Consider the following 26,213-nt stretch of genomic DNA (forward strand, 5'->3'; position numbering starts at 1 on the left):
AGATAAAGCATAATACGCTATACACGCAACAGTACTATGGGGCTGCAAGTGTTGCATTGTTTAGCCAGCGGAAATATACTGGCTTTAAATGGGGAGCAGCATCGTATTCCTAGTCATAGAGGCTGCAGAATAATATGTGGGATTTACATGTCTTACAGCAAAAGGTGCATGCGACCTTTGTGTAACAGGAGCTACAGTTGCACTTACTGGGAGGAAATGATTGCTTTGTGTGGAGACGATGTGATGTGGAGGAGTCTGAGATATTGATTGTGTGATCATATTGGGACAGGGGGAGGCAGCTTTGCTATGGCATTCGTTTGCATTTAGTGGTATCAGGTCTATGTCAGAAATGGTGCACTCATAATTGTAATGGAAGCAGGCTTCAGCACTACCCCAGCGGACAGCTCCATTCCCTAGTACAAGATGCAGCTGATCGCTGATGTATGAATCACTGCCAGGTACATGTCACAGTAATGTAGCATCAGGCTGGGTCAAATGTATCCTATTATCGTGCATGGTAGCATGGGCAGTGTGTTAACCACATTGATCACGCTGGTAAAACCTACCGTACAGTCTCTATAGTCTCATCATGAAGCTAGTTTAAATATTGACAATTCAATTTATCCAATAAACCCTATCCTCTCCGACAGACAATAATAACCACTCTATAAGGTGAACTGTAAGGATGGCCGAGGCCGACAGTATGTAGTACCCATGTAATTCCTAATCTTATATACAATGCTAACTGCTCATTAGGCATATAGACTGGCACAACTGCATAATGACTAATTAATTAAGGCATGCTATTTCTCTGATTCTAATTTCACAGTGGGTGAGGACATCATCCATACTATCTGTATACATAGCAACTCACTCACCCATACACCTGCTGGAAATGGACTGTACAGTCAAGTCAACTATCATCCTGTTAAGAAAAATACTTATATCCTGTGTCATTGCCAGTTTGCCCATTAAGTTCAGGTAAGTGCCACTGCCATTTTTATTTTCATTGAAATTGTATTTAATGTATGACCAAAGGCATGATAATTACTTTGCATGTGAGAACCTACTCCATGTTTTACTCAAAACATATTAACTGGAAGGCAATTGCATGAACATATATAATCAATGTCCACTGTAGTCCTTTACATATTGACATTATTGATCTGATGGACTACAGTACTTACACAGGCCTCAAAGCTACCATACGATTTATGTTTATCCATTTCACTCAGATTTTAATTTCCTTTTAGCATTGAGTACAGTATAGTCTAATATTGCCTTAGCTAGTGTTTATTATATTAGATGTCATATAGAGTGATATAAAATAATGTACAACACTGAAACATGAAAGTCATACATTTAATATGAATACTGTATTTTCAATTGGATTATTTAAGATCACTTAAGCGAGTAGCAAACATTCTGGTCAGGTTACCATTAAATGTACTATTTCTGAAACCTAAAGGCAAGACTTTACTTTTCTTAATAAGTAGTTTAAAAAAAATCACTATTTATACTCAGGTAGGCAGATAATTCTATGGAACATATCCCACTGAATAGGTAGTAACTGGGCTACCACATTATACAACAGACATCTCTCCAAAGTAGTAAGATCAATGTTCCTTTAGGAGTTTCATCTCTGAAACTACAGGAACATTTGTGCCAACTTCAGATAAAAAAAACCTACACAAAGTTGATTAATCTCCCCAAAACACCAACTGCCCATGAGAACATACACATCTGACATGTCTCTCCATGAACTATGCTTTTTCCTTGAACTTTAATGTGCAGATGACTACAGTTACTTCACTTTTAAGTACCACCAGATAGTACCAGAATGAGCACATTAAAGTACCAATTTATTTCAAGATATTTATGTTCTCTACTTGTGTCCAGTTACATAGTGCTATTAGTGGGATAGCGTTACATTGGGAATGGGACTTCTGTTAAATGAGGAGTGGTAACATGACAATTTGTGCAGGAATATTGGAATACCCAGTACACCCCATTAGGAAACAAAATACATGCAACCTACTGTACCTAAATAATGCATTATTCCAACAACATGTATTTACAATTATATACATGTGCCATACTGCAAATGCTAAACTGACAAGTTTATTCTGATAGGTGTTTGTATTGTATTTAACACCATCTTTCTGAGCTAATTAACATGCAGTTAATTAACTAAGTCACTCACTATCTTAACCATAGGCTCAATTAATTAAGTTACACCTCCACATATGTAATGTATGTGTAGATGTGTGTCATACTGTAGGTGTCTCAAGACTGAATGTGTCACAACACTGGGGGTGGAATGTAATAAGGTGTGAGAATCAGAAAGTGAGAGATTTTGTGAGGGTTTTCCCTTTTTTTAAAGCGGCAAGAATTATACTGCAAAACCAGGTTTCTTTTGCCACGTAAATGATAGCTGCTTTAAAAAAAAAAAGGGAAAACTCTCACAAAATCTCTAACTTTCTGATTCTCACACCTAATTACATTCCACCACTGATGTCTGAAAGGGCAATCTAGTTTAACATATGTGATTAGGATTACTGTAAGTGAATTTTGGACAGTTCAAATACTGAAATTATAATAATAAAAAAACATGGCATCCGAAGCAGCAGTTGTGCCATACTACCAGTGCTGTAACTAGTTTTGGTGCCCTGTATCAGAAAGAGAATTGGTGCCTCCCTCCTTATCAAAAGAGGCCTTAGATGTGCACTAAAAATTCAGGAGTTTGGTTTCTTGGGGTAGCGGCTGGTGTCCGGTACCACTTGCGAAATGTTCACCAGTCCCAGCATAGGAGCTGAGCGGTGGGGATTAGCAGCGGGTGGGCAACAGTGGTTTAATGCAGGCAGACAGGTGGGCAGCAGCGGTTAGACGCAGAAAGATGGTGGGGCAATGGCGGTGAGCAGCCATCCAGGTGGTGTTGCCAGATGGTGCGCTCAAAATGCAGATGTGCTGTGGGCAAGGCACCACTGGTGCATACCTAGTTACAGCCCGGTGTAAACTCATACTCCAGTTGCACTTGCCAGTTCTACATTTTTGCAAACCTACACTATTGTTGCCATATTGGCATCTACTAGCTTCTGTTGACTCCGACGAAGGAAGACGCGCAGCTCCGCTGACTCCTACAGGGGGAGGAGGAAGGGATGGGGACACAGCTCCATTGACTCCTACAGGGGGAGGAGGAGGGGATGGGGACGCAGCCCTGCTGACTCCAGCAGGGGTAGGGATGGCCATTGACCATCGATTATTCAAAATCATTGATGGTTTACGGTCGATGTACAATAGTTTTGCCATGGATGGGGGAGAACCAGATGGATTCTCTCCAACGATGTAAGGCATAAATGAATAGTTGTTGTTTTTTCCCCAAGAGGACAGGATACAGAGCATAGTACATCTGTAAAGTCCCTCATCCTCATGTATTTATTGGCCCACAGGCCAATCAGTCAAAGAAAATGGATGCCTATTGATAGGTAGAAACATCGATGGTCATCCATTGCATAGTATGCCACTATCGATGGCCAGTTGCCCTATTGCCATTGATGGCAACCATCAATGGCAATGGCATCAATGACTATCCCTAGGCAGGGGAAGGAGGAGGAAATGCGCTCTGGCTGATGCAGGAGATGAAGGTGGGGTTTGGGGGGACGTGGCTATACTGACTGTGGCAGGGGAAGGAGGGGGAGTGCGATCTGGCTGAGGCAGAAGGAGGCAGGGGGTAGTCGGCAGAAGAAGGAGGGGGGATGTGTTCCTGCTGTTGCTCTTGCTGCAGTTTAGGTGCTGCTCAAAGTGAAGATGTGCTGTGGGCAAGGCACTGCTGGTACACACCTAGATATGGGACTGCTTGCAATCAATTGCTGATGGACATACACACACACACACACAAAGTTTAGTTTACCTTTAACTTTCAACAAGAAATTAGCACTGTGTATTTGCTACTGTATATAATTTATTATTTATTTAGTTTCTTATATAGCGCAGCAGATTCCGTTGCGCTTTACAATAGTAAACAGTGATAAGACAAACTGGGTAACAACAGACAGACTTGGAGGTAGGAGGGCCCTGCTGCAAGCTTACAATCTATAGGTTTATATGTCATTTTCTCTCACAATGGAAAAAAAAGAAAACTAATTGCTAAATTCAATTTAAAATATTAAAGTTTTTTACGCAATCATATTGTACAACACAAAAAAGGTTATATCACAAATATGCTGCAAATTAATTAGGTTACACAATTAAGAAGTGACTTGCAGTAACCTTTTCATCAGAGCATAATGTGTTCCGTGCATACAGTAGATTTTAATTTTGACAAGTAATTGCACAACTTGCTTCAAAAATTGTATCATGAATAAAGATTGCTCTCATTGGTGTATGAGGAAGAACAACTATAAAAGATTATTCAATTAAAATACTATTAAATTAAGATCTATTAAAATATATAGTGTTTTCTTTGTAGATAGAATTCATATTTTATTTCAAGGGCAATTAATGAGACTCAGGTATACAGTATCTTTGTTTAACCTGTTTTCAGAAATAAATTATTTTCATTTAGCAAAAAAGAAAAAAACACACATGAATGTTTGTAACAAGTGTGGGGTGCATCCATGGCAACAGGCTAATGGATGGAATTTAGTTTCTGTAATTTCTCTGTCTCGAGCCAGGCCTGAACAATAATAACAGATCTTAGGTTTATATGACCAGATATAAATGGCCTCCATTGCAAAAAAGGAAAGGACATAGGCTATTTCTAAGCGATCTAACTGGATCACTTAGAAATGAAGCACAGGTATTTGTATACTTCTATTGTGTATACCCCCAGCGACGGCAATGCAGAGTCCCACGCGTTGCTTCCACCTGACTAGATCTTGACTGCATGCAGTCAAAGGGGGAGATTCTCTAAGAATCTCCGCCCCCCTTCGCCGCCCATCGCATTTATAATTATCGCATATGTTGTAACATATGCGATAATTAAGGCAAAGGACAGCTCTTGCGTTAAGAGCTGTCCTTTGCGGTGAGAGTCGCCGGGTCCCAGCAGGTCCCGGCGGCTCCCCCCTCCCTCACACACCCGGCGTTGCTGCTGCGCCGGGCTCTCCTCCTCCCTGCACCCGGAAGAGGATCAGTGCAGGGAGGAGGTCACAGGTCCGGGCAGCACAGCTCTGTGCTGCCCGGACACAGGTGAGGGAGCGATGCGGGGCGGCGGGGGGTCGGCGCGGGGCGGCGGAGGGTTGCGGTAGAAGCCCATTGGCTTCTATGGGGCATCGCCAGATTTTTCAGGCGATGCCCCCCGCCGCGGTAACCCGGCGGGGGATGCTTACAGCATCCCAAAATGTGGTAAAAAACCCTGATAACAGGGTTTTTACCGCATTTTTCGCTTAGAGAATCTAGTCATCGCCAGTGTTCTCTCACGAGAACACTGGCCCACATGGACCGCTCAGCACACGCCGTGGGAGCATCTCGGGTGTGCAATAATGTGTAATGAGCAATCCGTGCTTTAGCCCGTCGCTCAGCACAGCCTCCCCCGTCGCCCCGTGTGTATGCCCCTTTACAGAGCAGAGTGTGTGCTTGCACTATTCTAAATTGTTTATTTACAGGTTATTTTTATTTAATAATCGGATGTCTAATTCTTCTAAAATAGTAATTAAATAAGCACCTCATTCTGTCGTCTTCCATGTTATGCTTTCTAATATAGATATACAGTACACCCTTTTCTAATGGTCTGTCGGCTTAAAGCATGATTATATTATTACATTTTCGGACCTTGAATGAACTAATACAGTTGTTTTGTAAACTGTCACGCAACCTTTAAATGGATAATATAAAATAATATAGTTCTGCTGTGCTAGATCCTATCTTCTTGATTTACAGCACATAGGGCCTAATTCAGACCTGTCCGCTAGGCAGCATATCTTTGCTGCCTAATGAGCAGATAAACGCCGCCCACTTCTACGCCAAACACACTCCTCCTGCTGCCCTAATCCCTTCATTAGCATGCGCCTGGTTGTGTACGCTTACACATCCGCTCGCATGTGGCCTCACGGAGTAAAAATCATTGGATTGTCGCTCACCATCTAATGATTTTTCCTCCACTCATTGATAAAAGTAAGTCTATACTTATACTTTTATCCTGGACAGAGATTGCGAAATGGGGGCGGGTGCTGACGTCATGTGAAGTCAGCTGGCCACCCCAATTAGGCATCAACACACCTGCTATTGCAGGGGTACACCAGAATTTAGTAGGCATGCCCATAAAAAGCTAGGTGGTCCCCTGTGGCCACCCCCTGCCCGCTCATACTGGAGTGAATGCCCCGGGGCTTGCACATGCGCAAAGTCACACCATTGTGGCCGGGGGGTAAATTTGGACCTGGGCGATCAAGTCTGAATCGACCCCATAGGGCCTGATTCAGCATGGATCGCAAAAGCAAAATCTTTCTCTAATGGACAAAACCATGCTGCACTGCAGGTGGGGCAGATGTAACATGTGCAGAGAGGGTTACATTTGGTTTTAGTGTCTGTGTTCAAATTAAAATCTAATTTGCAGTGTAAAAATAAAGCAGCCAGTATTCATCCTGCATTGGAAAAAAACAACTCTGCACATGTTACATCTGCCTCACCTGCAGTGCAGCATGGTTTTACCCATTACAGAAAGATTTTGTTTTTGCGATCTATGCTAAATCAGGTCCATAAAGTGGCGACTGTTAGATATCAAGTAAATCAAACACCATTTGCCACAGTACAGTACATTTTAGGGGATTCAGTTATTTGCAAATATTGTAAGTCAAGGAAGACAAGAAAGTCAAACACAAGCATAAGAATGTTGCATCTGGACATAGACAACCTATCGTACTCTCATACAAAGCATCATTTGAACCAGATCAATACATATAATAGTTATGGATCATTATCCAACCAATGATAGCCCAGCAGTATGCCAATTATACCTTCTTTGAAAGATATGCACTATGATCAACAGCCTTTACATTCTTTTCAACTCAATATTTCCTTTATATTTAGAAAGAAGAGGACTAGATATTGGAACACACACACACACACACACACACACACACACTAAAATGCAATACTATACTTTGATGAAATTATGATACAAATATACTAAATACAATGGCCGGGTCCAAGCGAGCATACAATCTTAGAAGTATGGTAACTTTTAATACATAAGTTATATGATTAATAATTGTAACTGTTGTTGGGGAGGGCATAGTGGCGCATGTGGCTTCTGTAAGGTAAACACATTATCAGCCATCAGTTATTTTTTTGGGATTGGTTTATTTTGTTTTCTGAAGTACCATAAAAGTCGGGTAATGTAAAAAATGTCATAACATAATAAGAACAGAGAACACATATCAGATTAGCAGAAAAACTAAATGGAATATGACAAGTCTGACAAGTTTTTAGTATGCTACAGAACAAGACATCAGCTATAAATAAGCCATTTCCATCAGGTAGTTATTTACCAGTGGTGTGGCAAGCTTCCAATGAGAAAAGACAGTTCAAAGTAGATATAGAAAAATCAAAACCTTCTACAAATGAGCAAGCTGTGGCTACCAGACTGCCCTTCACCATTTATGTTAGTGGAACCTCCTCAGGGTATTTATATCACAAGGGCGAGATAATGGTTGAAAAGCAGAGAAGAGTCTCTATGTCACTATCCTTTTTGAACTAAGACTGAACGTGTGAATGATTGTGTTAAGTGGCCACCAGTTTGTCCTTGCCCATTTTGGCTTGTAGATACAGCTCGGAGTAGCTATCAGACTGGTATTTTGGTACTTGTGTAGTTTCACGGCGCCAGCATGGCGCCATGCGTCTGAGTCCCCTTGCGGGGCTCGCTTCGCTCGTCCACGCTGCGGGCTCGGTGGCTCGCTACGCTCGCCATGCTATCTAAGATCAACTCCATGCCAACATGGATAGTGGGGGTATGAACTATCCATGTTGGCATGGAGTTAAGTTAGTTTATTTTCCGGTACAAACCGGAAGTAGCACGGCGCCATGCTGGCGCCGTGAAACTACACAAGTGCCGGTGTTTTTCTTTGCGAATGATAATAAAGCCTCTGCACACTTACTGTACATGTAAACTATTTGTCTGGAGTTTTTATGTTCTCCATGTATTTGCATGAATTTCATGCTCCTGTTTCTCCCCTCAATACAAAGAACATACCAGTAGTTTAACGCTTTGAGTGCCAATCTCTCTGTGAGAGAGATTTGCAAACTATGAGAGTCGGTATCTGTGAGAGATATGCAAATTATCAGCGTCGCTCACATTTGTTATATGAATTCAAATAAAAAATGTGTAAAAAAAAAAGATTATGTTTTCTACAGAAGGATCAGCTCCCTGGTGATGTAATCGCCATAGCCATTCACCGCCTCGTGCCAGCCGATGGAAGAGGGCATGTGTGCGCTCCATTCCATTGGAGCCTTCCGTCGCCGGTCCCCTGCACTTACCTGCAGCCCCCACCGGCTCCCCCCACTCCCTGCACGTCTCCCTGAAGTGGAGATGATCAGAGAAGCCATTCGTGCGTCCCCGTCAGTTGGAGCTCCTGTCTGCCAACTCAGGACATCTGGTGATCCTGCAGGCTGGCTGGCAGGTGCTCCATCTGTATATAAGGAAAACATTATAGGTCATTACGATGAATTAAAAAGTTTGCTTGGCAATTTTGACAGCTATTTTGACAAATTCACTTGCCACTTTAAGGGTTACGTTAGTATTTGTATGGTAGAAACTCTATACTTGCTCCACTGGTATATGAAGGATTAAACAATATCTGTAAATTACTGTATAATATGTTGTCGCAATATAATGATTTATACATATGGGACTTTTAAGCAGCACCTTTGAATGCTAGGTCAATATTTTTTAATATGCAGCTAGCATGCCTCAGGTATATTATAACATTTACTCAATTTTTGTAGGACTATTGGGCTTTAAACAAACTTACCCTGAAGTGTGATTACATTTTTTCAGTTACGCATTTAAGGATATGACTGATTTTTGTTCATTATTCTGAGCAGTACATTTTGTGTTGTTTATTTGACATGCAAATTGACTGAAATGTGATGAAATATTCTGACAGTATTGTTTTAATATGCAGTGCGGAACTACAGAGCAGAAAATTTACAGGCATCATAAAATATTTGCCTGCATAAACTATAGGATACATTGACTTGAAAGCAAGTTAAGATGAAATGACTTGTTCAAGGTCACATGGAGCTAGCATGAGAACTACTAACACTTCCATGCTTCAAAGCTGCTTTCCTCTACAGTATGTATCAAAGCGCCAAATGCAACCTAAAATGTGCCATCATCAGCAGTATTTTAATGAAATCACTGGAGTAATTTAGTTAAAATTAATTAAGCATATTTAACATAAGTTTGTCTATACCATTATAAAATTAATTTTTTGTGAATTACACTCAACTTCAGTACAATAATAAAAAGTAATGAATTCTTATTACATATGGGGTAAAAATAATTCCATATATCAATTCATCTCAATATAAAAGATGTAGGAGCGAGATCTTGCAATTGTTCTATGCAAAATGCATTTTATGAGTCTATATATATATATATATATATATATATATATATATATATATATAGTATTTTGGCAGAAAGTAGCACTCAGACTTCTTGGGAAAGTAAAACTTAGTCCTTTTTTAAGGTGTCTAATGGCGTTTCGGGGACAAGCAGACTGTCAGTGCTCAGTTATTTGGTGTCCTGGGCTGTGGTAGTGGAAGGGTCAGGGAACTGGAACATGGGAGGCTTAAAATAATGACAGTTCATAGAGCACTGGGCACTGAGGACACAGCTAGGTGGGGGAGTTGATATGACTCTGAACAGAGGTGCTGAGTCTAACCACACCGGCTGTTTTCACCAGGGACCCCCACAAGGAGGTTTGGACTTCTCTGCATTCAGCGGTCATGTCGCAGCCCTGTAATAGAGTTCCCACACCTAATTGGCCAATCACTGAGGGATGGATAGTGATGGCTGAGTGCTGGTGAACTAGAGTCTTTAGTTTACTTTTGACTTGGAAGCCATGGACTGAGTAGTCTTGGGAACTGTTGGCCTGGGAGCTGTGGACTGCATCGGCCTGGGAGCCGGAGAGAGATGTCAACGGCCTGGGAGCCGGAGATATTTGTTGATGGCCTGGGAGCGGGAGAGGGATGCCGATGGCCTGGGAGCTGAGAGGGTCTGCGACGGCCAGGGAGCCGAGAGGAATGTTGACGGGCTCGGAGTTGAGATGGGTGTCGACAGCCTGGGAGCCGATATGGGTACGACCTGGGAGCTGTGGACTGACTGTGTAGACTTGAGAGTCAGCGCCTGTGTCCACTAATGAGTCGATGATGGTAAATGGCTTGGGAGCAAATAGTAATCTCTGCTGGTGGAGCTGGGAAGCTCAGGGGTAGATGTATGAAGCAGTGATAAGGGAGGAGAAGTGATAAAGTGCCTTGTACTTTATCACTGGCCAATCAGCTTCTGACTGTTAAGTTACAGGCTGGGTTTAAATAGGAGCTGATCTGTGATTGATTGCCAGGCACTGTATCACTTCTCCTCCCTTATCACTGCTTCATAAATCTACCCCTCAGATCTCTTCTCCTGGAAGCTATAGATGTTATTAGCTGGGAGGTAACCTGGCAAGTGAAAGGTTAACCAGGGAGCTTGAATAGCAGCAGTAGAACGCAGGTTTATACAGTATCACAGGTGACTCTGGAACAGCGAACCTGGAGCATAGAACGCTGACTTCTGGGAAGTACCCAGGGATCGGACAAGTTGTTCAAGGCAAGAAGGAAGGGCCTGAGGCCTGACCTATATCCCCGCTGCCTGTTTGTGATTGACTCCAAGTCACAGCATCAATAAACCTGATCAATTAACATGATCAAGTGCACAGGTCAGAGTTTCAAGGTTACAGGGAAATCGTTGGAGGAATCTAGTCATGTGACTGCAAGTGTCATGGTGGCGCCCATGCAGCATGGGACCAGGTTGGGATCAGCGTGGGATGCCGACTAGGCCCCAGGGGAATGGTAAGCACATCATGCCACGGAGAATGACCGAGGACAGTGCTGAACAGGGACTTGCGTCTCAGGACGCACGATTTCTACTGCTTCAGTACTAAGCCTTGCATAGTGATAAAGTAGAGAAAGGTAAACTTACATCCAATCAGATCCACATTGCCATTTCCAAACACAGCCTATAACATGCCATTTGGGAGCTCATTGGCAAGAACTTTATCTCTTTCTCCACTTTCTCTCTCTCCAATGCTTAGTACATCTTCCATATTGGACCAGATGTATCAAGCTATAAAAAAAATGATAAAATGGAGAGTGATAAAGAGCCAGCCAATCAGCTCTTACCTGCCATGTAAAATGCTGGGTTTGAAAAATAGCAGGAACCTGTAGGAGCTAATTGGCTGGTTGTTTTTCACTCTCCACTTTATCACTTTTTGAAGCTTGATACATCTGGCCCTATATGTTAGATAATAATTGGTAGCCAATGCAGATGCTTTAAATTCAGATTTCTTAGTTCCTTTGTATATGTCATTAGTCTAAATACTGTACTGTCACACAACTAGAAAATGTTTTTCTACACTGAAGAGTCAAAACCATTATAAAACAGACTGACATCTATGTGTACTTACATAGTATGCAGCATATTTAGAAATGTAGTGGCTACAATGTAGGATGAAATGACTGCATTGAAATTCAGTTACCCAGAAGAATGTTCTCTTAGATTGGATTGGTTTATTTCCACTAATCTTGAAAATGATATTTCAGGATTTTTCACCCAACAGTGCACACGTTCCCCCAATCTCCTACATATAAGGACATATTGTAGATACTACATTCTCAGCATTTTGTCCCACTTCAGTCACTTCTCATACTGTAAGTCGATTGTCACAGTGTCTGAATTGTATCACCTAAGAGCCATATTAGATGTTTCCGCTAAATGCAGTTATTTCTTTTAGAATGTTTTCAGGGCTAAATTTGTGTTCCTGTGCACTGCCGATGCTTAAGTGATTAATGGTAGACTGCACATGCACGTGATCCCAAGATACCTTTTCAATGCTACTAGTGTGATAATTATTATTGTTTATTTATATGGTGCCACAGGGTCTCACAGCGCCTAACAATTATATGTTAGGAAGAGGGAGAATAAATAATTGTGCGAGCGTAGCGAGGCACCGGGCACGCTGCATGGCGAGCGCAGCGAGCCCGCAAGGGGGGGCGATCCACGTCCCCCCTTTGTCGGGATTTCAGCGGTCAGCGGTCAGGATTTTGATTGTCGGGTTTCCGACCACCGGGATTTCATACTGATCCCATCATAATGACCTGTAATGTCTACCTTATATACTGTAGCAAACAATCTTTTTTTACACAACATTTTTTAACATTATATAACAAATGTGACCGACGCTGGCATTTTTAGCTGATATTTTCTTATCTCTTACAGAGTTGTTGGCACTCATATTTATCGCAACTCTCACAGAGATGTTGGCATTTTTAGCAGACATTTTGCACTTCTCTCACAGAGATATTGAAACTCAAGGGGTTGACAATTGTAAATATGATTGATAAAAAAAAAAGCCTATTTCTTGCGTAAGCAAAAGTCTCACTTTGAAGAATTTCAAATGCAACTAAATGTAAGAGCCCAGGTGAGCTGTAAATATTAATATTTAAAAGTGAAAAAAAAACACTGAAGGCCACTATATATCATTTCAAAGTTTAGATAAAACCTATAGATAGACAGAAGGTTGTGCTGTGTGCATCCAGCTTGGCTCTCTGTGTGGCCAGACCAGCCCAACTAGCATTTGCCAGAAGTGCCAGTCCAGCCCTGGGTCCTGGAAATAGAGTTTGAGACGCATTCGACTAGTACAGCGGTTCTCAAACTGTGGGTCCCAACCTTCTCAGCATGGGGTCATGATTCCATGTTGCTGACCATCAGACTAATGTGTCTGTGGATGGGGGGACATGGGATTACTCATTAAGTAAACACCCTCTGCTTACCTCTTATATCCGCCTTTCCACCTTTCCCCCTTTTCCATCCCCTCATTACCCACTGCCACTCTGTCACCATAGCAGCCACTTCACTTCACTGACCACCAATCTGTGGTAACTTGCTGGGGTCCTGTAATAATTTTAATTGTTAGATGGGGTCCCAGAGCAAAATAGTTTGAGAACCCCTGGACTAGTATATCATTCTACTTTAACTCCCACACAAGCCACTGTTGGTGCAACAGACCTTATCAGATTATTATATAGATTACTTGATGGATGTGGCCATGCTACATTTGACAATATGGGTGGTATTTAATAGGATGAGAGATTCAGAAAGTGAGAGATTTGGTAAGAAATCTCCAGTTTTTTTTAAAGCGGCAATCATTTGCACTTCAAAATCAAACTGATTTTGTAGTGTAAATGATTGCCGCTTTAAAAAAACTGGAGATTTCTTACCAAATCTCTCACTTTCTGAATCTCTCATCCTATTAAATTTCACCCTATGTGTTTAAAAAATATTTAAGGTTAAATTATGATAATTATCTAATTTTATTCATATATTATTTAAACAGCATGTCACAGATGACTACTGCTTCAATCAAAGAAGACACCAATGATAATATCACCATTTTCACCCGAATACTTGATGGATTGCTGGATGGCTATGACAACAGGCTGCGACCAGGGCTTGGAGGTAAAAGAGGCATTTTGGAAGAACTGTGTAAATGTGTAAATGAGCATACAGTATGTGCACAAGAATAATAAGCAGTAACACAAAACAAATAGATGTGTTTTGTGTGCAATGGAAGTAGAAAATAAAATGTCAGTTATCTTGTTATCTGCATTTGGTTATAGCCCACACTGTCCAGCCAACAGTTGTTAGTTTTTTTTGTATTTATATTGTCATTTAATTGGCACAAAGATATCTTCTTGCCAAGGTGACAAGACTGTTAGATTGGAAAAAAAAATATTTTCCTATAGCTTACAGTTTCAAAATGGCTTCCTTCACTACTAGCAGACAGTAGGTACACTTTTAAGAGTTCTCAAGGCAGGGTGGGGTGATTCTGCAGCACATTAAGGGGGTAATTCAGACCTGATCGCGTGGCCATGAATTCACATCAGCCATCGTTCAGGTAGACAAAACTAGAGTGACATGCCACCTTGCAAATTAATGTGTTTGCTGTGGGAACAGATGTGTACGGCATCACATGTATTGGCAGCCATGCAAATATGTCCAGAACCATTTGTTAGTCACTCACCATTGAATGAATGTTATACTGGGCAACACTCAATGCAGGCCAGCATTGTGCATGCGCATTGTGGCCCATATGCATGCGCAGTGTATCAATAATTGTCCGCCGTATGAATTTGCGGTCATGCGATCAGGAATTACCACTAAGGGCATGGACACTTTTCTACTGGATGTGGATAAGTTCTGATATGAAAGTCCAATTTATCACTTAACAACTTCCAACCCCACAAATTAGATCACATAACCGGATATTACAATAAGACAGAGGGACACTGCTTCAAAAAGTGGACAGTTGGGAGGAATATAAATGCGATTGCAAGTCTCTTGATACAGTGAGGCAGGAATTGAACAGAGCACAGCAAATACATAACAATTTGATGAATATATGTCTGGTTCAGCAAATTGCTTTTTACAGTTACATGTTAAGTCAGAAAAAGTGCCAATTAAGCTGTAAGAGCCACGTTTTTCAGCAAGCCTGACAGATGTGCGTGATTACTTAGACTTGGTATAGGCAATATGACAAAAAGATTGATTCTGAACTGATGCTGCTGGTTGGACATTGGTAAATCAACATCTATGAATAAGGCTGTCAGATCTAATACAACATTTTAATAAATTCAATCAGGACCTGGGGTGTAAGAGAATCCTTTCTGATCAGAATACAAAGAAGCCTGTTCAGGAGGCACTCCAGTCTTGGACCAGGTTTAGAGGAGTGCTGTGGACAGCTGCAACATAATTTAGGCATCTAATCTATTCCTTGTCTACTCAAGAGCCAATACACATTATATGGTACATTTCCCATTTCCCTTGCTGAAATGAGTGGGTCATTGATTAAATCTTTGCAAGGTGCAGTTGTCACTGATATACACATGACGTAAGCAGGAAGCACATCATCTGTTAGCCCAATATCGAATGTATTTAGCACTGGAGAGGCTATTTAACCAAAGTATACAATTTATAAGGGGGAAATAAATGAGTTGTAAATTTACCTTTTGCAGCTGGTGGACACATTAACCACTTATTAAACTTCAAAAGTGCTATACTAACTGCCATGTAATTTGTTTACCTTTAAAAGGACAAAGGACCACCCCCCCCCCCACCAAAACATGGGTGGGGGTCTTTGCGAACACATCCACTCACATGGGGATAAATGGGAGAGAAATCATTTGATGTTCGCCAACCATCGAATGATTTTGCTCCCCTTCGGAAAAAGAAATGGCTTTTATTTCTATCCATCGAAGGGGGCCGACGCTGACATCATTTGACATGTGTCGCCTGTCCCGGAAAGCATCGACTCTCCTGCGTCCCCAGGGGAACATCCAGCGTTTTCATGGGGGCGCTGGCCGTTCCCCTGCTCTGGTCCAGTGACCTCCGCCGCCCACCCCCACAGGTGCTTACGGCTTGGCCAGTGTGAAATTGTTTATGTTACAAATTACAATGAGCCCGATTCAAAGTTCAGTACACATGTAAAATCTTTCTCAAATGAACAAAACCATGCGCATTGCAGGTGGGGCCCCTCTCCTTACTGACCCCCCAACCCCAGAGTGTGATATGCCCCCTCGCAAGCTGCTGTAATCTCCCTGATTCCAGTTTCTAAATGTAGGCAAGTACTGTATGACATATATATACGTGGTTTGGCGGGCTCTCCAACCTAAATATAGTAGAAACGCTGCCTGGGTACTCAGAGGACACTCCAGTGCTCTCAAGAACAGACAGAATTCAGCAGTGGCACTCCCCAGACTTCAAAGAAAACACCAGGCCTTTTTGTTGATACCTGGTGTCATTTTCTTTGAAGTCCGGGGAGTGCCACTGCTGAATTCTGTCTCTCTCTCTCTCTCTCTCTCTCTCTCTCTCTCTCTCTCTCTCTCTCTCTCTCTCTCTCTCTCTATATATATATATATATATATATATAGAGAGAGAGAGAGAGAGATTGGTGCGGCCCGGCACACACCGCTGCTGCTCAGCTGCCCTGGTGCCCTTCCAAAATATTGGTGTAGAGAATCAAAGAAAGGCTGGCACTCAGGGGACTTGGAAAACGTGCTGTATTGAAAGCAAATAAATGACCAACGTTTTGGGGGTGGTCCCCCCTTTGTCAAGGTTATCACAACGCACCTTGAAAAAGGGGGGACCACCCCCGAAACGTTGGTCATTCATTTGCTTTCAATACAGCACGTTTTCCAAGTCCCCAGAGTGCCAACCTTTCTTTGATTCTCTCTCTCTCTCTCTCTCTCTCTCTCTATATATATATATATATATATATATATATATATATATATATATATATATATATATATATATATATATATATATATATATATGGCAGGGAAACAGATTTTCCCTGTGCAAACTTGTAACTTGAATCCAGTGCAGGTTGTGAGTGAGGTAAGGAATGAACTGCAGGAAAGCGGATTCATATATGTTAGCTACCTTTAAGATTCTTGGCTGTATAAAGGGAGGGGGCTCCTGATGCTAGATAAGCTGGCCAGGCAATAGTCTGTGGGTTTGGGGTCACCTTAGAAACCATTGGACTGTATACCAGTATGGTTTGTGGAATGTGATGCTGTACCTGTAACCCGCTGTGAACGGCTGCTCTACTCATGTGAGTGACTTAACTACTGGTGAAGAAAGCTGCTGTTTAATATTTTACCCGGTCTATATGATCCTTGTCACATTTAGCACCCTAACAGGGACTGACGCTACAATGCAGCAAAGGACCTGAGATTGAATTGAGCAGCTGATTGTGAAAGTGGCAGTCAGCCCTTAAATGGCAACTATTTCACATCTTAACTAAATTCTTGGCTTCTATGCAGGGCCGGCGCTACCCGCTTAGCGGGTCCTGCAAAGCAGGGAGGTGCCGTGCTTATAAAAGGCGCACTTCCTTCTCTGCCAAAGCTGCCTGTGCCGCAGCAGCAGGCAGCACGAAGAGCTGGTCCGTCCTGCACTGTGCACCGAGTCCAGCCCTCTTTTCCTCAACATAAGGACTCTATGTGCTTTTCAGCTGTCATACAAAATGACAGGCAGCGGCACCGTAAAAACAAAGAGCTGCGCCCGTTTTCCCCAGCTCTCCATGCACCCTGCGCCGTGCACTTCATATTATATATTTTTTTGTGGCTCCTGGCTTCCGCAGCCTGTCAGACACATGACAGGCAGCGAGCGACACCAACAACATGAAGGTCCTCACTGAGGGGGTTATTCTAGTTCATTCTTTCTGACAAAATCCTTCTTAGATGGACAAAACCATGTGCACTGCAGGTGGGGCAGATGTAACTTGTGCAGAGAGAATTAGATTTGGGTGGGGTTTTTCTTCAAAGTGAGATCTATATTGCAGTGTAAAATCATGCAGTCAGTATTTTCCCTGCACAGAAACAAAAAAACTCACCCAAATCTAATTCTCTCTGCACATGTTACATCTGCCCCCCTGCAGTGCACATGGTTTTGTCCATCTAAGAAGGATTTTGTCAGAAAGAATGAACTAGAATAAACCCCTGAGTCTGTGCCTGGTCGTCAGGATCTGCCCCTACCCATTCCTCAATGCTCCAGTCCTATCTGCTGCGCCTGTCAATCTTCTCTGTCTATGAGGACAGTGCAGTCCTCAACACTCCGCCCATATCTTTTTTTTAAATTTGTTTATTCATTTTCAACATTATTACAAAGTAACACACGAATATAAATATATATATGTATGGGCCTTAAGAGAAAGATATTACAACAGTTAACAGACAGTTATCAATGCAGTAAAAATAACACCTTTCCATGTACAAGTTATTACACAATCTATTTACTTATAATAATTACTCTTCTGTTGGTTTATAGCTATAATATAATGTCTCTTATATTTTGACTGATTGTAAACCGTATGCTTTTAATCTCTACGGCCCATACACTACCATACAGTAAGCCCTTAACACAACTAACATACAACAATAAACAATACACTCCGCCCATATCTATCTCCTCCCCTCTTCTTTCATCTCCTCCTTCACTCCCCGGGCCAGCTCTCAGACAGGAGTGTAATGGTGTCCTACCAAAGAGGAGCCTACATAGATAGAGAAGGGACATCAAGGGAAGGCCTGGAGAGTATTAGGTGCAGAAGAACCATAAGTGTTTTTATAAATGTTTATAATATATCTTTTTAATCATGATAATTTTTTTCTCAAATAATGGGGTGGGGTATGTTTATGTATAGATACTGGGCCAGATTCAGCTTGTAACCCTGAAGTGTGGAAATCACTAAAGTATTTGGCGACTTCCACATTTATGCACATACTGGTGTGGGCATATGTATAGGCATCGCTACTACTGTCGGCAACTGGTGTGGGCATATGTATAAGCAGCGCTACTACTGTCGGCAACTGGTGTGAGCATATCTATAGGCAGCAAACTACTGTCGGTAACTGGTGTGGGCATATGTTTAGGCAGCGCTACTACTGTTGGCAACTGGTGTGGGCATATGTACAAGCAGCGCTACTAATGTCGGCAACTGGTGGGGGCATATGTATAGTCAGCGCTACTACTGTCTGCAACTGGACTGGGCATATGTATAGGCAGTGCTACTACTGTCGGCAACTGGACTGGGCATATGTATAGGCAGCGTTACTACTGTCTGCAACTGGAGTTGTCTTATGTACTGTATAGGCAGCATTACTACTCTCGGCAACTGGTATGGGTGTTATGTATAGGCAGCGTTACTACTGTCGGCAACTGGTGTGGGCATATGTATAGACAGCGCTACTACTGTCGGCAACTGGTATGAGCATATGTATAGGCAGTGTACTACTGTCAGTAACTGGTGTGGGCATATGTTTACGCAGTGCTACTAATGTCGGCAACTGGTGTGGGCATATGTATAAGCAGCGCTACTACTGTTGGCAACTGGTGTGAGCATATGTATAGGCAGCGTACTACTGTCGGTAACTGGTGTGGGCATATGTTTAGGCAGCGCTACTACTGTTGGCAACTGGTGTGGGCATATGTACAAGCAGTGCTACTAATGTCGACAACTGGTGGGGATATATGTATAGGCAGAACTACTACTGTCGGCAACTGGAGTGGGCATATGTATAGGCAGCGTTACTACTGTCTGCAACTGGAGTTGTCATATGTACTGTATAGGCAGCATTACTGCTGTCGGCAACTGGTATGGGCGTTATGTATAGGCAGCGTTACTACTGTCGCAACTGGTGTGGGCATATGTATAGGCAATGCTACTACTGTTGGCAACTGGTGTGAGTGTTTTGTATAGGCATCACTTTTACTCTCGGCAACTGGTGTGGGCATTACATATAATCAGCGCTACTACTGTCGGCAACTTGTGTGGGCGTTACATATAAGCAGCGCTACTTCTATAGGCAACTGGTGTGGGCATTGCATATAAACAGAGCTACTACTGTCAGTTACTGTGAGCATTATGTAGAAGCAGCAAGCACTACTACTACTGTCGGTAACTGTGGGCATTATGTATAAGCAGCGCTACTACTGTGGGCATAGGCAGAAGTACTCAGGGCATTACATTTAGCATAATGTGTTACATAATGTCTTACGGGCATTAGGGTGTGTGGCATATTGTGTAAGAGGCATTATTATGTGTGGTATAATGTATAATGGTCATTACTGTATGTGGTATAATGTGTTATGGGCATTAGTGTGTAGCATAATGTGTAATGGGCATTACAATGTGCTGCATATTGTGTAAGGGGCATCAAGATTTCTCACATAATGTATAATGGGCATTACTGTGTGTGGTATAATGTGCTATGAGCAGTATGATGTTATTGGTACTTTTATGTGGTCACTCCCCTTCCCCATAAAGCCACACTCTTACATTTTTTCCTGTGGTGGGGCAGTCAACAATTCCCTTTCTAGCACAGGGCACAAAAATGGCCAGTTACGCCACTGGTGCTCTATAATATGAATAAGATTGTGCTACTGTGGCCATGCACCTTCCTTGTGAGACCACACTTCTTTCTTTTAGTGTGCGCTGTCCCTATGTAAAGTATGGAAGGGCGCAAATTTATAGTTTGCAGGGGAGTGCTGAACACCCTAGCACTGGCCCTGCTTCTGTGTGTGGCTGGGAGGCCAGGAATGTTATTTAGTTTGATGCTTTGCAATTTGAGTGACCAGTAAGACAAAAATGGGCTCCTAAGCTGCTTTGTGAAACTGGAACAACAGAGAGAGCTAAATAAGCCTGCCAGGTTTGTCCATAAAGTGGAAAAGCAGGGTAATATGGAGGATGTTATAATAATAAGTGTTTGCTGAATTGGCTACAGGACAGCAGAAAGCTGGCTGCAGGACAGCAGAATCTGGTTGTAGGATCTGGCTGTTAAGTAGCAATCTCATATTCAGGGGCAACAATTGCAGATTCAGGGGTAGAAAATGCATATTTAGCTACTGCAGGATGAATTAAAGGAAATGAGAAAAGTTGGGCAGGAGCGACAGGCTTACCTCATCTAATAATATTGAGAAATTAATATGTATGTTTGAATGCACTGTTCATTTAAAATGGCCAAAGGAAGAGTGGGCTACCAGATTAGCTGCCTCTCTCACAGGTGAGCTGCAGAGTGCATATGTTGACTTAGAAGTGTCTGAAGCCAGCTCTTATCCTCTTTTGAAAAAGGCTGTACTCAGCAGGGTTGGGACAAAGGGCCCCAGTAAAGCCAAGGAGTTCCGTGATTGGTGGCTGAACCCAACTGAGTCGCCTAGGGTTCAATTTGCGGTACTGGTTTCCAAGCACGGCCACAATCGCGGGCATTTTTAGTGGTCTGCGACGCGACCGACGCGATGCCCCCGATTTTCCCATTGAAATGCATTGAAAAAAGTCAAAATCGCGTCGGTCGCGTCGTATGCGGCTAAAAAAGGCTTAAATGGTCCAGACGCGATGCCCCCCGATTTCCCATAGGAAACAATGTTAAATGCCTCAATTTACTCGCGATGCCCCCGATTTCCCATAGGAAACAATGTTAAATGCCTCAATTTCACCAAATCCTCATAGGGAACAATGGTAAATGGGCCAGAAACCCCCTAAAACACCCCTGAACAGTGAAATGTCCCCCCAAAAGTAGTTTACGCCACCCCACGATCAACGCGAACCCGAAGCGTGGCGAGCGCAGCGAGCCCGCGAGGGGCAGCGGTACGCGTCCTCCGACCTTTTCATACCCCCACTATCCACGTCGGCGTGGAGTTGAGAATAGAATAGTGTGGCGAGCGCAGCGAGCCACCGTGCCCGAAGCGTGGCGAGCGCAGGGAGCCCCGCAAGGGGACGCGGATACCTTCACAGGTAAACGCGTCCCTTCGCGGGCTTCACAGGTATCCGCGTCCGCTCGCCACGCTTCGGGCTCGGTGGCTCGCTGCGCTCGCCACACTATTCTATTCTCAACTCCACGCCGACGTGGATAGTGGGGGTATGAAAAGGTCGGAGGATGCGTACCGCCGCCCCTCGCGGGCTCGCTGCGCTTGCCACGCTTCGGGTTCGCGTTGATCGTGGGGTGGCGTAAACTACTTTTGGTTGGGACATTTCACTGTTCAGGGGTGTTTTGGGGGGTTTCTGGCCCATTTACCATTGTTCCCTATGATGATTTGGGTAAATTGAGCCATTTAACATTGTTTCCTATGGAAATCGGGGGCATCGCGGGTAAATTGAGGCATTTAACATTGTTCCCTATGGGAAATCGCGGGCATCGCGTCGGTACCATCGCACTCGATTTTTTAGTGCATGCGATGGCCGTGATGCCCCCGATTTTTCCTCACGATGCCCCCGATTATGATCATTGTGGCCGTGCTAGGAAACAAGTACCCAATTTGCAAAGCTAGCCAACTGAGTAAAGCCTGGTTGCAGATGGATGAAAACTCTGCATAGCGTGTGGTGGAAATGGTTGCCCTAGGTCAGGGTTAGCCAACTCCAGTCCTCGAGAGCTACCAATAGTTAATGTTTTCCATTTCTCCTCACAGAATCGCAAGTGAAGTACCTGTGGATCTTTTAAAATGTGTAAGTCAATAATGAGTGCACCTGTGTACCTGTGAGGTGAGCTGGAAAACGTGAACTGTTGGTAGCTCTCAAGGACTGGAGTTGGCTATCCCTGCTCTAGATCATACTATACCGGTATTAGATGAGGTAGAATTACAATGGGCCCTAAACACATTTGAGGAGTTGGTACTGGTAATTGAGTGGTACCTTACCCTTAGGAAACTGAATAAAGTACAAAAAAACGAAGGAAAAAGATGACTCTCTTTTTGGGGCACTCTTTAAATAATTTACTAATTTATGTATTACGACATTTCTAATTGACAGCTGTATACAGTATGGGTGCACTAATATTGCCAGCTAAACACTTGACCACGTGCCAAAAAATGTATCAATGTATCAGCTGGGATGTTTGATGATACTTAGATTGCGGGTTAATACACCCTATGAGACATTCTTGGTTCCCAGCTGAATTTTATGTGCAAGTGATACAAATCATGAAGTAAAAAGATTTTTTTGTAATTTTCTAATGCAATTTAAAAAAACTTAATGGCGAAGTTTTAACATATTTTTACTTGCTCTGATGGGGGTACCTGTAATCATGACCCTCTTCAATAGAGTATTTCATATAGTCATGTGTGTAGGTAATCGGAGAATCAAAAGTAAAGTATAGATAAATACAGCTCACCAATCGATTCCCCTTGGTGGGCCTTTTAAACTCAGCCGTGTGTCCAAAGGACAGTGAACGGATCTGAGAGGTTCTCCTCCAATTGGCGGGGTCTCTATTGGGTAAGTGAAAGAAGATATGGGGATCTGCTGTTGCTGGCTGAGCCCAGTGGCACCCCTGTTAGTTGACCCAGTGCAAGGGTACTCCGTCTGGGACTGTCAGCAATGAGAGTCCCCTAAATTCAGAAAAAGGAAGGAGGACAGATATATTCTGCTAGATATAGTTCATATTCTCCAATGTCACAAAAACAAGTATTTTTCCTTTTTGGTTCACTAGTTACTGTATATTCTATACAAGAGGCTCCATATTCTAGTGATATCTGCATATAATGTGCATGCTTGTCAATAATGTAATTCCAACAGATTAATCAAATTATACTGATGATGTCTACTGAATTTTCTTAAAAGACAGATTGATGAGAATTTCAATACAGCTTCTAAACATGAAATCTTCACCACAGCCACAAAGAAATCGCCTGGTGTGTATGCTAAGTGTTGACGGCTTGGTTTATGCAAGCCCAAGCTATACAATTATAATTTGCATCTATTTAGAGATAATATTACCAGACCGTCAAACACATACTGCCAGTTCTACCAATAGAAATAATATATTCTGTGGCTACTTCAATGTAATTTCTAAATATGTATAGCACATCATATCCACAAAGTCGCCCAGTGTGTATACTAATTTTTAGTGGCTTTGATTATATGAGTTAAGTACACAAGGATGGAGTTTCCAACTATTTAGCAATAATGTTGCCAATTCTACTGAAGCATACTGTCAATCATATATTGATACATATGAGAAAAAACATTTTGCATGTAGGCTGTAATTGTAACAGCTCAATTATGCCGTCCTGGAATACATAGACATGAGTACAATCTGTTTATGGAACAATGTTGCCAATTCTCAAAAAAACATTATGCTCATCATGCATGCAAAAGAGGAATCACTTAGCCTTCTGATGACACAGTTACATCGTCTCCTCCGTCCCAAACCATATATGGGGTCCCATCAGAGTCAGGTATATGTGTGACGCGCGTTTCGCCCTGAATACCGAGGCTTGTTCACCCACAAGTGGGTGAACAAGCCTCGGTATTCAGGGCGAAACGCGCGTCACACATATACCTGACTCTGATGGGACCCCATATATGGTTTGGGACGGAGGAGACAATGCATTTCCCTGCATCACCCTGTTTCATCTGATGGTACAAATTGAAGGCTGGGAGGTCTCAGTCAGTTTGATTCCTCCTGGGGCTGATCAGGTGTTACCCTCTGCAAAGGTGCTATTCATACATAGAGATATATAGGGAGCCCCATGAGAACATCTATTAGTGGCGGTAAAAATGTGACAGGTAAAAGTGGAAGCGGTGGTAACCTCCAGTCCTTCTTATCTGCTGAAATTAGACCAGATTGTTTTGCTACTGCAGGAGTAAAATGGCTGGTATGGCATTAGCAGGCAGACAGAGGTGGAGGGGTCCAAGGAACCAAGATCTGTAGGATGCCAAACTTTGGTGACTGTAAATTCTTCTTTAGCCAGTGAGCAGCAGGGGGACAATGAGTCTGAAGCACAGTTCTCCCCTTTTTTATCTGTTAGTGGTGAATCGTATTACTACTACAGGTAACCATACTCAGACAGATAGCCTGGTGGTACGTTTTAACTGAACTGTTAAAAAATTATAAAAAAAAGCAGTGTCTCTGGAAAAGTGTGATTAGTACCTACTTCTACCATATCTACAGTTCAAGAGGTATCCAGAGCCACTATGGGGTTCAGCCCCTTTGAACTTCTAAATGTCAGACAACCCAGAGGAATTTTAAATCTGGTAAAAGAAGGGTGGGAGCAGGAGGCATCCCAAGAATGTATTACTCAGTTTGTGGCTCAACTATATGACGTTTAAAGCAAATTGAACCCTTCCTGAATGAGCACATGAACAGGACTCAGCAGCATCAGCAAAAAGGTAGTTATGATGGTCATTCAAACCAGGAAATAAGGTATTGGTATGAGAACCTGTTACATGTGCATCAAAAGGGTAGATGGAAGGAAACCCAAATCTATCATGTGTATTAATTAAAACCTTCAGAAAAGAGATACCAGTAAACATTCTTTAGTGGCCATGATAAAACTAAGATTGTCAGGTGCCTATGGAAGTCACTTGGAATCCCAGCCAGAAACATGAAGTCATAGACTTAGTAGCACAATACCAGGATGTGTTCTTGGCCATCTTGTGAAAAGCTCAAATTATACAACATAATATTATTACTCCAACCATGGTGGTGATAAAACAGAGGCCATATAGCATGCCTGAGGCAAAAAGGGCAGCAGCAAACTTGAGGTAGAGAATATAATGCCTCTAAGGGTCATAGAGGAGTCTACCAGTGATCGGTGTAATCCCATTATCTTAGTGCTCAACCCTTCAAGAGCCTTAAAATTCTGTAATGATTTCCAAGGGTTAAAGTTTCTCAGTTTGATTCCTACCCTTTGACCGGAGTAGACGAGTTAGTGAAACATTTAGGAAAAAAGTCAGTACCTGATTACTCTCAATTTAACAAAAGAGTACTGGCAAATTCCTTTGACTGAAGTTGCCAAGAACAAGAAAGTATTTTCCAGTGTAAAGTATGGATTTGCATGTGGTTGGGATCATTTGGTCTACAGCAAGTTGGTCAACAAGCATTAGGTCGACACCATTAGGTCGACATTGGGGAAAGGTCAACATGGGTATAGGTCGACATGGGTCAAGGTCGACATGGAACTAGGTCGACATGGGGTTATGTCAAGTAAGCTGTTTGCTTAGCGTATATGATCGCTGTCATCGCTTAGGGGAAAGACGCTCAGTGCACACACAAAGAGTGGTCCCCCCGCCTGGCACTGTCAGCGGGGGAGGGGTCAAATGGCTTTCTAAAGGGCAGCGATATGGAAAGCCGTCCACAAAGCCGCTCATCTGCTGGTAATACCAGCAGATGAATGGCTTTCCCGGTTATGATGCGGGAGTGCGCATCACCGCTCACCGCCAGGCCATACACACTGGTTGGCTTTGAGCTGAAAGCTGCTCAAAACACCAAGTTAGAGGGACTTTCAGCTCAAAATCCCCCGGCATTTATGGGCCTTTACCTGTGAAGGTCTGACTGAAAAGCCCAAGAGTGCTTATTTTCTTTTTCTATCCTGTATGCTTGCCATTGGAAGGCACCTGGCAAAAGATAGCTACAACTATACATCAAGAGTGCGGACTGCAACACAACTCTCTCTTTCTCTATAAAAACAT

At 42.7% G+C, this 26,213-nt stretch overlaps 2 protein-coding genes across 5 annotated transcripts in view; one reads left to right on the forward strand and one right to left on the reverse strand.

Annotated features, from left to right (window-relative positions):
* The window catches only part of GABRB3 (gamma-aminobutyric acid type A receptor subunit beta3), a 357,556-nt gene that overhangs the window by 224,121 nt on the left and 107,222 nt on the right, over positions 1-26,213 (reverse strand). The window lies entirely within an intron of this gene.
* Positions 1-26,213, forward strand: part of GABRA5 (gamma-aminobutyric acid type A receptor subunit alpha5) — a 176,535-nt gene that overhangs the window by 1,515 nt on the left and 148,807 nt on the right. For 3 of the 4 annotated variants that reach the window (XM_083168577.1, XM_083168576.1, XM_083168578.1), the window contains exons 2-3: positions 830-981; positions 13,590-13,711. In XM_083168577.1, the coding sequence (XP_083024703.1) occupies positions 896-981; positions 13,590-13,711 (208 nt within the window). In that variant the 5' untranslated portion in view covers positions 830-895. Of the gene's footprint in view, positions 1-30; positions 459-829; positions 982-13,589; positions 13,712-26,213 lie in introns of those variants that run through there. The other variant, XM_083168575.1, reaches the window with a different exon arrangement.

This window comes from Crinia signifera, chromosome 2 (assembly GCF_055691185.1).
Source record: "Crinia signifera chromosome 2, ASM5569118v1, whole genome shotgun sequence".
In the NCBI taxonomy this organism is placed as follows: Eukaryota; Metazoa; Chordata; class Amphibia; order Anura; family Myobatrachidae; genus Crinia; species Crinia signifera.